Here is a 16,485-nt window from a genome sequence, read left to right as displayed (position 1 = left end):
ACGGTGATGATGCTGGGGTCTTGGGGTCAACAAATTCTAACATCATAGCAAAGTTTGTTCAGTTCACCAGTTTATTAAATATTTACATGACAAAATGTAGATGCAGATTCTACAGGTCACACAGAAATGATCAGAATCACAAAGGCATTGTTGGAAAACTTGGTGAGTAATGTCTTCTCCTGCTGCTACAAACAAAACAAACCAGCACACAAGAAAGTTTCCTTTAACATAATTTATTTTGTACAGTAAAACAGAGGTTCAGAGGTTGCATTTGATCCACTGAGTGGCTTCGTGGAGACGACAGGGGAGGATGGATTTACACACACAGTATGAACTTGAAGGGCAACCATTTCTCTCCGCTCGTGTGGTTATTGAGTATCTTACAAAGATGGGCAACCAATCAACTTATCAGTCAATTGTGACAAAATGTCTAATACAAGATGTCAAGACGTTAACTGCTACCAGCAATGACTCGATGCAGATCGAAGAAACATAAACTTTGTGGGGGGGTGCGTTCAAAAATGCCACAACTCTGACACATTCTTGCGCCAGATACAAGAAAACCTGTCACACAAGTGGTTCTAGAATGCCAACAACTAAAAAAGGCATTTTTCATATATATATGTATATATGTATATGTAAATCTACCCCCTCTTGGAAAGGCATATGTGCATTTGTCAGTTGTTCCGTATCTTTATTATACGATGTGAGCGTTGTGGGTCATTGAACGCAGCCGTTCCTGGTAGATTTTAGGCCCAGACTGGGGTGTGTTTGTTCCTCGTTACTTGGGAGGCCTGTAGGCGATCTTTCTGCTCTTCAGCACGGACCACCTGTGTCTCTTCATGTAGTAGATCAGAGGGACGAGGATGGCTGAGCCCATCAGCAACTGAAAGAACGAGAAGGGAGACATTAACACTACAACAAGCTCCGTGTTTACACCTTGTTCCGCTCTGTATGCACAGACGAAATTTGGAAAATTCCTCCATCAACACAGAAAACGTTGAATAAAAGGGTATTTATAGGTGCGTCTGGTGGCTTAGTGGTTAAGACTCTTTCTCCCCACGTTTCCTGTCTGTATCACAGTGTCCCCACTTAAGAATAACACAAAATGCCGCAACAAAAAAAAAAAAGGATGATTTGTCATTGTAAAAAACAGGGTTGCAATATAGCACTGGGACCTATGCATTTAACCACAGTGGCTTTGCCGTAAGCCACCCCGTAGCTTAGGTGAGCCTCCCCAAAAATGTAACTACACACTGGGGCTACAGCGGCTTTAGAGACACCATGTGGAGACTGAAAGAACTGGACTTCCTCATCCCGGGCTTTCTGATGGAGGCGGAGATTGTTTATAGCGCAGACAACATGAGGCAAGTTGAAAAACAGGGATCAGTCATCTTGTCCTTTTCGAGCACCGAAAGCTGGAATCAAATGTCTGGTCAGATTTGTAATCTTATTGACTTCATTTTTTGGAATCAGATATTCATCTTGTATTTCAACCAGGCCAATTTCGTGTATGGCCGCTTGTCTTAAGACAACATTTAACAATAGAAAGTTTTGGCTTTTTTTGTTTAAAAAAAAAAAAAAAAAGGTTTTGTAGAAAAACATATCTTAACTCCCAAAAGTATTGAAAAAGTATTGTTCTGGTATTTGTACCCAAACTAATCATCATTCTGGAGCTAGTACCAGAAAATTCCAAATGACACCGAGGCCCAGAAACAATCTTTGCTGCATTATGTCGTACCTTCAGTCCCATGCGCTTGCGTTGGTCATGCTCCGGCTCGGCGGCCCACCTCAAGAAGGTACACACATCCTTAGCAACCTGGCTCATGGTGGCAGGGGTTCCTATGGAAACAGACACCAATCAGCCATCAGCACCCCGATTTTCCTTCACGACAAATTGTAAAGCACTCCCCTCGACGCAGTGGGTGATATGGTTAAATCTTCTATCACCGTATTTTTACAAACCGATTTATATTGTGATCCAGTGAATGTTTATTTTTATTTAAAAACAGCCAGAATGGAAAGTCTGCTCCTCTAGTGTGTTAAAGAACTGAAAAAAAAAAAAAGAAGAGGTATTTCTAGTGACCCTCGAAGCAGACTACTCAACGCAGTATCGACCCTTTAAAGCAAAGGTACTGCAGCAAATTGTATGGAATCCTCGCGTTGACACACCAAAAAAAAAAAAAATCAAATGCCTTCACACACGAGGCCTTGTTATGTGACAATCCTGTCAGAGACGTGTTGTGCTTGTCTTTGAATAGAGGACAAGCTTGTCAATCGGCCGCGGTATTTAAGAGCAGAGCTGTACACTCTGTTTAAAAGGTGGTCAGTTATTAACAGTAAACCCACCTAAGAGTTCAGCACAGGTGCTTCCTATTCAGATATACATGGTGTTTGCTGTGTGATACGACATCTGTGCTTTCAACCCTTTACTTTTTGATTTACAATCAAAATTTGGACAAAACTTAAAATAAGGAAAAGAAAAAAAGAAAAAAGAAAAAATGCCGTGATATTAATTTTAGTATTATCATTAAAGATACATTCTTGGATTACTAAGACTGCAATTCATTTTTTTCCAACTAAAAATTTTTTTTCCTATGTTATTACATAGTACAAACTTTAAAAGAGGTACCGCACACTTAAACATGTTTTTTGAGCTGTAAACTAAATGATTTGACTGTACTGTGACGAAACATATGAATGCTGCTTTTGATACTGACATTTCTTTCCAGAGTTATAAAAACTGGCCTTTCATGGGTTGAAGATGGCTCAACACGCCACCTACTGTGTTAAATCATCCTGAACCTTGCAAGGCCGATGCTGACAGAGTCACGAGCTTAGGACTTCTTTACGTCATGATATTTATATTTCCCCTCCCCCGGCATCTGTCCTTGAGTGAGATTCTGTGAAACTGTGCTCATTTTCAAAATACACACTGATCGAGTCTCATCATTCACAGGAGTTTGGCTATGTTTTGCTAACCCTCTACTTAGTGTTTTTCAATTATGCTGCAGTGGTTTGGTGCTTTGGCTTTTGACGGCTGTAGAAGCGCCACCGGACCGAACTCTCTCCCTTCAGACCCTCATGTGGCTCGGCAGTGGTTGCAGACGGCAGCAGGTCCCTCGATGGCAACACTCTACTATGTACATTTGCAATCGCCATTTTCCAAGAGTTTGCTTTTCTAACTACATGCTCGGCTCCGAGAGCTCCCGCTTCGGGTGCTAGTGGGGCAGGCTCGAATCGATACAGCTCGGGACCACCATGGTCCTCCACGCGCAATTTCCGGTTCGGGGGATTCTGGAGTGGAAAATAACCTCCACATTGAAAGAACCCTGCAGCATAGGTGCCTTGCCGTCACCGAGCAACTCCTCCCTCACACACACACACGCCCGCCGCTGCCAGCTCCCCCCTCTCAGCCTTGTGCCCCCTTTTTAGCAATTTTTTTTTTTTTTTTTTAAATTTTGAGGTTGGTGGGCTTAGGTTTAGAGTAGAGGGTGAAGTTACACTTTAAGGAAAATCGCTTGTTACTTTTCTTTTAGTGAAGTTTCAGCTTTGCATTTCTGAAAGTACTGCAAAGTCAATCTTTGTAGGTCACAGCAAAAAAAAAAAAAACGTGTGTGTCTGTGTAACTGAGTTAGAGGAAGTATGGAGAAATACTAGTCGTCATATTTTTAATTAGTTCGCTACATGTATATCTGAGAGAGCATGTGTGTCTGTACGTAGATGGACGTGGTAACTTTGCTTTTTGTACTCTGTTATTTCCTTTATTGTGTCACTGGACAAGCCGATAATTCTATATTTTCATCAAACCAAAGGGAAACCATGTGATGGGACACCAGATCTGCTTCCCTGCACAACTTCTGTTCCACCGTGTTCTCCATTTCTGCACGACTCACTGTTTATTACACTGACACATACCGGTGCATTTCTACTTACCATCCTCAAACTCCAGCACCTCATTGTAGATGGGTGGGGCCATGCCGATGGCCTGGCCAGGGAAGTAGGGGTTGTAGTAGAGTCCCTCTCTCACTGTCACTCCGGCTGGCGGGTCGCAGTATCCCGTCAGCAGGCTGAACACGTAGTCCTCTCCTCCATGTCTGAGCGGAGCAGGAGGACACAACCATTGAGCGCCAAGGACACACAGATTTCGGGAAAGTTCACGGCTTTCAGGCTTAGCTGCGCCGCCTGTCTGTTTTTCGGGAGTTACCTTGCATTGACAATGTAGCTGAGGTCTGGAGGCAGGGCTCCGTTGTTGGCAACCCGAGCTGCCTCTGGGTTGGGGTAGGGCTTTGGGAAGTAGTCCGACAGCTTTCCTGGCCTAGTGAACATCTCTCCACTCTCATCAGGACCATCCACTACCTCAACCTGAACGCAACACACAAGACATCTTTAAAGCCATACACCTTGAAACGTAACAGCAGATAGAGCCAGGTGTCATTCACCTTAAAAATCATGTTTTTTTTAAATGTGTATCCTGTAAAATATTAGGACGATGTTACGTGATCCGTTTGAAACTGCTCCACCCTGGACTCTTGGATTCTCTCTCTTATTCTTATACTGACTCACAAACATAGCCTCACCTCCTCAGCAATGGCCTTAACCTCGGCCTCTGTGTGTGACACTCCCACCAGGTTTCTGAAGGCCAGGTACTCCATGCTGTGGCAGGCTGAACACACCTGCTTATACACCTGGTAACCACGGCGAATGCTGTAGGGGCAGAGAGCGACAGAGAGAATATGGAGAAACAGTTTAGGATAAAAATGTGGTCACCCTCTACAAAGTAAGATCGATAATGCCTGCAGACACAGCAGCGCTATCAGATGAGCTCAAGTATCCCCGGACAAGTGAGTGTGTGTGTGTGTGTGTCCATCCGTCACACCTAGCGTGGTCCAGAGAGGACAGTGGTCCAGCGTGGCTCCAGGGGTATTGAGGAGGGTGGAGCTCCAGGTCGGAGGCTTTGACAGCCTGGTGCAGCATCAGGGCAAGTCCTACTCCACCGGTTGTGACCACACCTAGCGTTGTAAGGGCAAGCTTCTTGTTCCGCGGCAGGCTGGCGAAGGACATGTTGGCCTACAGAGGAACAAGAGCACAACGAGATACCAATTAGTTATCATCCGAGCATAACGACGCACATCTGATTACTTAATATTGTGTGATCTAAACAACCAAAATGTGAGAATTTGATTTTTTTTTTTTTTAATTCTTCTTTGACCGTTAATTTAATATTATTTGGGTTTTAAACTGTTGGTTGGACATTACCTCAGACATTTTTCACTACTTTCTTAATTTTCAAAACCCAAATTGATAATTGAGATAAAAAACAATAGCAGCCCTAATCTTGTAGACTTAAAAAGTCTTTGATAAACCTTAAATTTGGGTTGTTTAAATTAATTAAAATGCCCCTAAAATTGTCTTTGACTTAGCAGCAAATAGGAGTAGAAATGTCCTAATAAGCAGGGCTACAACTAAGAATTGTTTTCATCATTGATTAAGCTGCTGATTATTTTCTCAAATACTGTTAACTTGCTTGGTCTATAAAATGTCAAAAAATATTGAAAATCAAAACTTCTGGCAGCAAAATGTAACATCTTCAACTTGCATGTTTTGTCCCATCAACAGCTGGTTACCAGCTGCAACAACGGGGCCGCTATTGTTTTCACTTTACGTTGACAGGTGTTTACGCGTCTGTCAGTATGTGGACAGATTTTTTTTTCACAGTAGTAGCATCACAACCGTGCAAGATAACGCCGTGGAAGTTTACAGGTGCGTAGTTGAGATCAAAAAGAAAGACCGAGTTCGAAGATGGGTGTGGTTCCGAGCAGGGGGGCCAGAAGTAGTGGGGTTGGAAGCAGGGAAGGAGCCACTTGCCGCCCACTTTACGTCCCTGCCCCACATTCATTTTAAGTCATGTTTCACTGTCGCCGAGTTTCAATCATCCCCGTCCACTCTAAGACATTAGCTAAAAATACAGACCATCTGGTGATGGGATCACACCAGTCGCAATGCCTGTCAATAATGTAGTAAGGACTACTGAATACTCATGGTTTGGGACGTCGACGTGTTAACAGACATCGCAGCTGGTTTGATACAATCGCAAGTTGGTCTCTAGTTACTTTTATTTCCCTCTACTAACTGATTCGGCTATCGTAAGTATAAACAACTTAAAAATGTTCAGGATGATAAGTGCTGACTGCAATCACACTTGAATTTTCCAAAGTCACCTGTCAAACTAAAAGTTTACCTCAAGACGCAGATTTACAGCATGGATACTGATTGGAAAAAAAAAAAAAAAAATTAATCATAATGCCCTTGCTCATAGTGTTTGCTTATAGAACGCACGCCTGCCATCCTTATGAAACTGCCCTTCACTACCGCTTCTATAACCAGGAGGCAGGTGTCACATGACAACATCCCTGCACTGTTAAACACAGGTTTCAGGCTGCTGATCAGACAAAGCAAGGCATCTGAACATCACACTTGGCCTAGAGAAACTGTGACGGGCCTTTTATGTAAAAAGGCACAGCCAAAATTAGTCAGAAAAATAATCAGCAGATTGACTGATAAGTGAAAAAACTGTAGGTTGCAGTCCTGAGAACAAGAGCGGCACACCGTTGCCTTCTTTTCGGTAGTGGGCAAAACTAGCTATCAGCTACGTACATGGAGTTTTTGATACAATTTAAAAAAGCTTAACAAGCTTAAACAAGTAGGAGTGTACATACTGATGTTGACCAGCTTTTATTTGTTCTTCAACCAGGTCACAACTGATGTTACTGTACAAAGGACAAGAGAACATTTAGCTGCATATGTTTTCTCAACCCTATTAAGTGTCAGCCAGTGGGGGAAAGTAACTAAGTCCATTTACTCAAGTGCTGTACTTAAGCACAATTTAACTGCACTTGTACTTTTCTTGAATATTTCCAATGAAGGTTACTTAATTCTTCTACTCCACTACAGTTCAGAGGGAAATATTGTAGTTTATGCCTCTTCATTTATCTGGCAACTATGCTTATTTTCATTATACATGCAAAACAGGATAAACTTATAAAATATGATGCATTATTATAGATTAAAGGCCTCTCATATACACCCTCACCGGTGTTTGGGTCACGCGGCCTTTTAGACCTCCTCAGCTTGGGAGTTGTGCAACGTTATGGTGGGATTTACCTGAGGTCACCATGTACTTTTATAAACGATTAAGGTGTTACAAAACTAAACAGGAGAGCTACTACAGCCCAGGAAGATTACTATTTTTTATCGTATTTTACAAGATAATTACTTGTGTACATAAAATATTATCTTCTCTGCATAAGACAAAAAAAAACAAAAAAAAAAACAGGTTCTATAACTGCACACTCTGAAAAAGGGCCATTTGTCACATACTTTTACTTTAGCTACTTTAAGCACACTTGTGCACTTTCACTCAAGGGGGATTTTGAATGCAGGACTTTTACCTGTAATTTTTTACATTGTGGAATTGCCACTTTTAGTTATGTGAACGATATGAGAGCCGCGTAAAAAAAAAAAAAAAAACACATGCCGGGGAAACGCGGACAGTTCAGACCGACCTCCGGCAGAACACGTAGACGGCTCTTAGTTATCAGATAGAGGACACAGCAGTGTACACGACTGAGGAGGATTTTCCGCGCCGGAAGTCCTTTCAGTCCTTGAGATGCTAGCTGGCTAGCATGCCGATTAGCTCAGCTACGCTAGCCATTTCTGTTTCGGACAGTCGCCCCAAGATCGAAACGACTACAAACACCACGACCGCACACTCTGACGTGCAGATCCACGACCACTCAACGTCAGCTAATGCTGAAGTTTAAAGCACAGGGAACAAGTCCACTTGCCGGCTGGTCGTCACCGCATCATGAGGAAGCTAACCGGCTAGCTTGGCACATAGTAGCGATGACTACCGAATTTTAGAAGTCCGTGGCGTCTGTTGTAGCAATTTCTGATGCCGTGCCGATCTCTATATTTTAAGAATTGCAAAATATCAGAGGAGTTAATGCCACAGTTATCATCGATATCCTCAAAATGAGTAGGAACACGAGTGACCTTGTCTCACCCCGCTGACAGCAACTCGGCTAACACCAGCTCGGTGCCAGGACGCCTCAAGCCAGCGCTTTTCTGTAAAACTGTTGTTACACACACACACTCTGCCCTGCTTGATTAACACACCGCCCAGCTCTCGACCTACCTTAGGCGTCCTGATAGTTTTCGGTGTGCTGAGGAGGGCTCTCCCACTCCCCGAAAGCACCGCGACTCGTAGCGCCGCCATCTTGTCTGAGGTTCTATGAGCTGGAAGGAGCTGCTGGACCAGCGACGGAGCCGGGCACAGAATGCTTCCGGTCTGAACCTTCAAAATAAAAGCTACGTGCGTGAAGTGCACAGGATTGTATTTAGTACATGGGACCCCCCCGGTCACCGCCGTCAGAATAAAACCACTGACACACACTCCCAACACCGTATGTATCCAGTACGTAAAACTTTGAGAGTAGCCTCAGTGGTGGAGGAAGTTTCTAAATGCTTTACTTAAGTAAAACTGGCAATGCCACAATTTAAAAATACTCTACAAGTAAAAGTCCCGCATTCAAAACTTACTGAAGTAAGAGAACATAAGTATTATCAGCAAAATATACGTAACCTATTGAAGTAAAAGTGCCCACTATGCAGTGTAAATGGGGTTTGTCAGTGTTACATTATTATGTGTTATACTCAGTGGGCCGAGAGGTCAGGGGGGTCCCTGGGCTGGAGGCTCTGTGTGGAGTGACTGTTAATATGTCTTGTTTGAAAGTCATGGAGCTCAGTCAAAAGACACAAATCAACCAAAAGACACAAAATGTCAACAAAGAGATGCAAAAAAAAAAAAAAACCATAGAGAGACAAAAAATTACCGTGAGGGGACACAAAATGACCATAAAGAGACATAAAACGATCACAAAGAGCCACAAAATGACAACAAACGACCCACCCACGTCACCCGCTTCATCTGAAGTATAAAAAAACAATACTTTCCACTGAAATATAGTGGAGTAAAGGTATAAAATAAAGGTATAAAATATCAAATAGCACAACATTCAAATACTCAAGTAAAGTACAAGTACCTGAAATCTGTACTTAAGTCCAGCACTTGAGTAAATGTACTTACTTTCCACCACTGAATGGTGCACATAATGAACATAAATGTAAACTCATAGCGACACTTACCATAAAATACTCATAGCTAAAAAAAAACAAAAACAAAACTAGACTACAACTGTTTTGGTTTACTATTGTTTGCATGTACAGAAAACACGTCTTTGTCGTGCCAGTCACTTCTGAAGACTAGAACTACAGCTGTAGCAGGTAACGTGTGGGGCATCAAACCCCCTCCTAGTATCCCAAAGACCGCAGAGAGTAGGGGGAAACCATGCTCACCAGACTACAGTTTCCAAAGCTGTGCTTCAACACAGGTATTTGTTCCTTTAGGTTCAGTCGCACTTGGCTACCTTTGTTCCTTCAACCACCACAGTTTTAAAGGGAAGGTAAAACTATGGCTTATGGAAAACTTGGAAGGGTAAGCTAATCATTCTACTTAAAATGTATAATTTTAATTACTTATATATATATATATATGTTGTTTGACTTGAGTCTATACTCTCCTTACATAAAGGACTTTGGTGGAATCAAATCTTGGACTCTACTGTGTCATCTTGATTTTTTTACTCATGTGTCATTTAAAATGTACCCCTTTAAAATAAAAATAAAAAAATTATTTGATTAAAATATATTATTTACCTCTAAGTCCAAACGAATACCTAAACACTTGTCACAGTATGAAGTACTTGGGATTTTTTACTCCCCATTAATCTCCATTGAGATAAATGAGACAAACATATGTTTCTTGAATGACATACCATTTGTATACCGTATGGGTATCGTTGTTCTATGGCAGTAGTAGGCAAATAGTGGCCCTTGGGCCAAATCTGGCCCTGCAACAAAAATGTTTGGTCAAGTTTTCCCTAGTACAGTTTGCATTAAAACGTTTACACCGTTCTTCATAAATCCACTGTGGGTAACAATGTAAATACAAAGCTCACGTAAATTCAATTAAAAGTGACCCGCCACCATCTAATAGCAATCAATGAACTGTGTCTAAAACACAAATAGGTGTCAGAAACGGCGTGCTGATAAAAAGTTTTTCTATGGCAACCACAACTGAACTTTCATTCAACCATAAATGAAGCAGACCTCTGTTGGTTATGATGTATTGTGTCATCTCATAGTGCAACACTAAAATATATTTGCATATATCAGGGGTTTTTTGGCAAATGAGTATGAACATATAAGCATCAGTAACCTTTAGTGGTCATTTGCTAACAGGAAAATGTCCCCGCGCCAGACACAATCCTAAATTAAGTTTTAAGACCTAAGTAGGTCAGGTTCATGCTTAAATGAAGTAAAAAATAAAAGATTTTAACAAACAAAACATTGATGTCAAATAACCCCCGTTTGAACAATGCTGAAAAAAACAAAAACAAAACTAGACTACAACTGTTTTGGTTTACTATTGTTTGCATGTACAGAAAACACGTCTTTGTCGTGCCAGTCACTTCTGAAGACAAGAACTACAGCTGTAGCAGGTAACGTGTGGGGCATCAAACCCCCTCCTAGTATCCCAAAGACCGCAGAGAGTTGGGGGAAACCATGCTCACCAGACTAGAGTTTCCAAAGTTGTGCTTCAACACAGGTATTTGTTCCTTTAGGTTCAGTCGTACTTGGCTACCTTTGTTCCTTCAACCACCACAGTTTTAAAGGGAAGGTAAAACTATGGCTTATGGAAAACTTGGAAGGGTAAGCTAATCATTCTACTTAAAATGTATAATTTTTATTACTTATATATATATATATATATATATATGTTGTTTGACTTGAGTCTATACTCTCCTTACATAAAGGACTATGGTGGAATCAAATCTTCGACTCTACTGTGTCATCTTGATTTTTTTACTCGTGTGTCATTTAAAATGTACCCCTTTAAAATAAAAATAAAAAAATGATTTAATTAAAATATATGATTTATCTCTAAGTCCAAACAAATAATTAAACACTTGTCACAGTATGAAGTACTTGGGATTTTTTACTCCCCATTAATCTCCATTGAGATAAATGAGACAAACATATGTTTCTTGAATGACATACCATTTGTATACCGTATGGGTATCGTTGTTCTATGGCAGTAGTAGGCAAATAGTGGCCCTTGGGCCAAATCTGGCCCTGCAACAAAAATGTTTGATCGAAGTTTTCCCTAGTACAGTTTGCATTAAAAACGTTTACACACGTTCTTCATAAATCCACTGTGGGTAACAATGTAAATACAAAGCTCACGTAAATTCAATTAAAAGTGACCTTTTACCATCTAATAGCAATCAATGAACTGTGTCTAAAACACAAATAGGTGTCAGAAACGGCGTGCTGATAAAAAGTTTTTCTATGGCAACCACAACTGAACTTTCATTCAACCATAAATGAAGCAGACCTCTGTTGGTTATGATGTATTGTGTCATCTCATAGTGCAACACTAAAATATATTTGCATATATCAGGGGGTTTTTTTTGGCAAATGAGTATGAACATATAAGCATCAGTAACCTTTAGTGGTCATTTGCTAACAGGAAAAATGTCCCCTGCGCTCAGACACAATCCTAAATTAAGTTAAGTTAAGACCTAAGTATAAGTCAGGTTCGTGCTTAAATGAAGTAAAAAATAAAAGATTTTAACAAACAAAACATTGATGTCAAATAACCCCCGTTTGAACAATGCTGAAAAAAACAAAAACAAAAAACACAAAAAGCTGGCCCACTGTTAACCCTAACCGCTGACTCCTGCTCTATGGACTTCATTGCCATTAGTATTTTCCCTTTCCCCCCCGCAGTGGCAAGTCTGCTCTTATTTTGAAGGTGGCCTTCACTGGCCGGAACTACACATGCGGGCTCATTCTGGCGGACTTGACGCAAACCTTACACAACCTGGATTTACACAACCCTTTTTTTCGCATTGTTTAGTAACACATTGTATAATAAAAGTCAGAGTATTAAGAGACTCCCACCTGTTTTCTCAAATCACTGATTTTTTCTTTTATTTTTATTTTTATTTTTTATTTTATGACCAGTTTGTGTGCGATAATTCGGATGTGAAGGTGATTTCGTGGGACTGTGAGGTGAAGTCTCCATCCAGCGGCTGCTTCGTGACTCTTCGTAGCGTTTGACCCAGATTACGAAACTGCTGTCAGACTGTAGCTCAACAGAAACATGATATTAGTTATGACAAAAAAAACCCAAACATTTTTATACACTCCCAGAGTTTGCTATTTAAAACCTGCTTTTCATGCTGTGTAAGACTGAGTATGAGGACAAGGGGACGTGGGGACAAGGGCAGTTCCTTCGCCAGCCCTTGACCTCAAGTAGCTTTGCAAGGAAAAACACTATTAAGCCGCTGAACAGATGGCAACATACACATTTGGACACCCAACATATTCTTTCAATTGTGCAGTTTATTGTTTTTCTTTCTTTCTTTCTTTCTTTCTGTCTTTCTTCTTATGTCACCCCAAACAAGCAAACCTTTTACTCAAAGTAAAAAAATAAATAAAAATTTACTAAAAACATTCTTTATTAAATGTGCAGTGTGTGAAAAGCAGGGCTACAGCAAACTTTTACTGTAGTTATTAATTGATCTTCAGATTAGTGTTTTGGTTTAATCGTGCGAAGTAGCCAGAAAAATTGAGAAAAAGGCCCATCAAAATTTCACAGAGCGATAGACGACATCCTCAGATGGCTTTCGTTGTCCAAGTGCTAGTCGTAAACATAAAGATTTATGATCATGTTAAACAGAGAAAAAAGCAGCAGGGCTGGAACCACCAGAGAGTGTTTTCGGTGATTAATCGTTCTGTTGACTGACTAAACGATTAATCAATAAAATGTTTCATCACTAGCTAAAAGATTTTGAAAAACTTGCTGCTACAGCTTAATATGATGTGTGTTTCTACAGTCATTAATAAAATCTAAATCATCTAGAAGTAGCTTTTGAAATCGCAGGATCTTTTAATTGGAATTATGAAGAAAAGGAAAGGAAAGAAAAACTCAGTCCTCTTATCAGCGGTGAAGACGACTTTATTCCTAAAGATCAGTCAAATTTTCCATGAGATTGTTTTAGTTTTTACTATCTATGCTGTTTCTTATAAAAAGTCTGTAACTTTGGAGGATACTCACTCCATTTGTCTAATTCACACTGCTGAAGCCCCTTATTAACTTCACCGCCACCCATCGCTTCATGTTAGGCGGGGATATTATTATTTTGATGGCCAATGTGAGCAGGAGGAATGATTACAGCAAGAAAACACAGTTTCAGTGGACATACTGTATGGGCACCTGACTATGGTTTCAAGACACACTTGAAAAACTGTGAACCTCTCCCTGGGAACCTTTATTCCTGCATCACAAACCTAAATGGGACAAAAAGGTCCAAAAGCAAAGCTGAGGGTGTTGTACCTGTGTTCTTCAGAAGGTGGAAGCACAGCATCAAAAAATAAAAAATAGGGACATGATACTCAACGAGCACTTTATTAGGAACACCTGTACGCCTGCTTGTGCATGCAAGGGGCAAATTAGTCAATCATGCGGCCGCAGTGCAATTCATAAAATGCATAGAATGGGGGGAAAAAATGTGATCCCACTGACACCATGGCATGACTGTTGGTACCAGATGGGCTGGTTTGAGTATTTCTGAAACTGCTGATTTCCTCCTCGCTTTTTCACACACACAGCAGTGTCAACAGTTTACTCAGAGTGGTGCGAGAAACAATAGTTCTGCAGCCATAAAAACACCTGGTGGACGAGAGAGGTCAGACTGGTCGGAGCTGACAGAAAGGCTACGCGTTGAACCTTGTGGTGGATTGGCTGCAACAGCGGAAGACCGCTTCAGGTTCCACTCCTGTGAGCCAAGAACAGAAACCCGAGGCTGCGATGGGCACAGGCTCACAGAAACTGGACGGCTGAAGACTGGAAAAAACGTAGCCCGGTTTCTGTTTCTGTTTCTGTGGAGACACGCAGATGGTAGGGTGAGATTTTAGCCTCAGCAGCATGAATCCATGGACTCAACCTGCCTTGTGTAAGCAGTCCAGGCTGCTGGTGGTGGTGTAATTGCGTGGGGAGTGTTTTCTTGGCTCACTTCGGGCCCCTTAATGCCAATCAATCATGGTCTGAATGCCACAGCCTGTCTGAGTAATGTTGCTGACCATGTGCATCCTGTTATGGCCGAAATTTACCATCTTCTAATGGCTACCTCCATCACAATAATGCATCATGTCACAGACCAAAAGTCGTCTCAAACTGGCTTCCTGAATATAACAGTGAGTTCAGTGAACTTCAGTCGGAGGTCCTACCCAGTATTAGCGTGGTGTTCCTAACAAAGAGCTTAGTGAGCGTAAACCAAAGCTCATCACTCCTCAAACCTGCTGGAGGATAAGACCTAACTCATTTGTCTGTGAAGATTCTCAGTCATCCAGGTCATTTTATTCTGTAAATGCTATGCGAAGGCAACTGGACTGGCTTGGAGTTCTTGAGGACGTTTCGCCTCTCATCCGAAAAGGCTCTATCAGTTCCAACTGACCAGTGGGGGGTGCCCGGTATTTATCCGATTAATATTATATTTATCTGATGAATAGCTGGACTAGTCACTTATGAACTGGAAAAGCCTTTTGGATGAGAGGCGTCTTCAAGAACGTCAAGCAAGTCCAGTGTCTTTTGCATGGCACTCACAGAATATCTAATTCATTTAATTTCACCCTAAAAAAGGTCACAGATGGGGAAATGGTTTTTGTATTTTTTGCCATTTTGTCTCTTTTTACTCATATTTCTGTGCTTAATCTTTTTAATCCAGTGTCCAGTGGCGTCACAGACACTGTAGATTTCTAAAAGGGATGTTTTAAAACTTCGAACACCCTAACGTTAGAGTGGATAGGGCAAACCTAGAGATACAGTATCTGGAGCTGGTATATAGTGGCCATTATTGGTACTGCATCTTAAAGGCAATCCAAATATATGCAAAATTGTTTACCAGGAGCAGTTGATTCCCAGATCTCGCAATGGAAGTATAAACGCCGGACAGAAGGATGTTGTTATGTGTATTAATGTTGGTAGCTTGGGCTGGCGAAAGCAGGGATTATTCACCTGAATCACAGGTATTTAAAAAGGTACATGAAGCAAAAATACTTCGCAAAGTATCTCCCAAAACTTTTCAGAAAAATGGAAGAACTGTGACAAGTCAACATCCACCATGAGACATGAGATGGAGGAGGGAAATACAATCTAAATAATGAAGGAACAAAAATCTAGCCTGAAATATTAAGATACATAAAAACACTCAGCTTATTTTAATGAACTGAAGTTGGTTGTGAGTGTAACCGCAGATGGATGTTTGCTGTTTGACAGCAGGTAGGTAATAAAGTATTCATCAGCCCCAGTGGTGACTGTCATTGCCTGTCGTGTTCGCTTGACAGGAGGTCTTTTCTCTGCGACGCCGCTGCCGCCAGGTACGCGCTGTGCGTACCAGCGCCCCGGATGTACAGCTACATGACCACTACTACGGGCACAGATTAGACCGAAAACACTCAAAACCCAAGCTCGTCAGAAATCACACACGGGCAGAGACCCCGGGCCTGACCTTGTCGGGTGGACCTCGCTGCTATAAAATAACCAATCAGTGACTTACCTACTTTTTTCAAAGTAGCAGCTATTCTCAAGGTACATAATTCATGCAAGGACACAGTTTGCTAACTCAGGTTGGAATAAATGCAAGTTTAAGTGGTTCAAACCACTGTATCCAATGTATTATCACGCTGCTCCGTCAGGTTCTTCCTTATACAATCTATTTGCGCTTTGCTTGCAGACGACTGTCTCCCAACATTTCTGGCTCATGACGCCCAAAAAATGAGGCAATATGTACTGTAACTATGTATTTATGTCATTCACTGCTATTGTGATTATATCCAACAGAGATTGCATTTACCTCTGTATCCGTGCGTGTGGGTGCGCGTTGTGTTTAATGACTCAGGAGGGTTCCTGCACATAGCTTCACACATCACGGCCCTGTTGCATTACGGGAGCCGATTGATGGGAATTTGGTGCCGGAGAGTGTGAGATCAGAGCATCCATCACTTCTGTGTTATTGCTGGTGTACGAGCTCAGTGGGGCAAGAAGAAGAACACATCTTGTTTCTATAAAACGGCGTGTCTTACAGAATTCTCCGGTTTTTTATGTTTCAGCCATTTAGCTGACACTCTGACCTGGGGTGAAAAACACCTTAGTTTTAGATAAGCAACACCGGAAAACAGAAGAGCAAGGGTGAAGGACTTAAAACCCTGCAGTTAAGTGAGTAAACTTTCACAGTAGGAACAAGGTGTTTTACAGAGGGGAGAACAGAAAACCCCCAAAATTTAACGTTAGAAAAT

At 41.4% G+C, this 16,485-nt stretch overlaps 2 protein-coding genes across 2 annotated transcripts in view; both read right to left on the bottom strand.

Annotated features, from left to right (window-relative positions):
• Positions 1–16,485, bottom strand: part of LOC120807181 (E3 ubiquitin-protein ligase TRIM35-like) — a 322,424-nt gene that overhangs the window by 292,424 nt on the left and 13,515 nt on the right.
• Positions 218–8,346, bottom strand: LOC120783285 (cytochrome c1, heme protein, mitochondrial). Its single transcript, XM_040116162.1, has 7 exons — positions 8,198–8,346; positions 4,880–5,070; positions 4,581–4,707; positions 4,208–4,365; positions 3,937–4,097; positions 1,742–1,842; positions 218–886 (listed from the first exon to the last, which is right to left on the bottom strand). Exons 1-7 carry the CDS (start codon positions 8,276–8,278, stop codon positions 782–784), a joined length of 924 nt encoding a protein of 307 aa, XP_039972096.1. The 5' UTR covers positions 8,279–8,346; the 3' UTR covers positions 218–781.

This window comes from Xiphias gladius, chromosome 21, assembly GCF_016859285.1.
Source record: "Xiphias gladius isolate SHS-SW01 ecotype Sanya breed wild chromosome 21, ASM1685928v1, whole genome shotgun sequence".
Lineage (NCBI taxonomy): Eukaryota > Metazoa > Chordata > Actinopteri > Istiophoriformes > Xiphiidae > Xiphias > Xiphias gladius.
The sequence above is the reverse complement of the archived record's forward strand: the minus strand, read 5'-3'. Positions and strand labels throughout refer to the sequence as shown.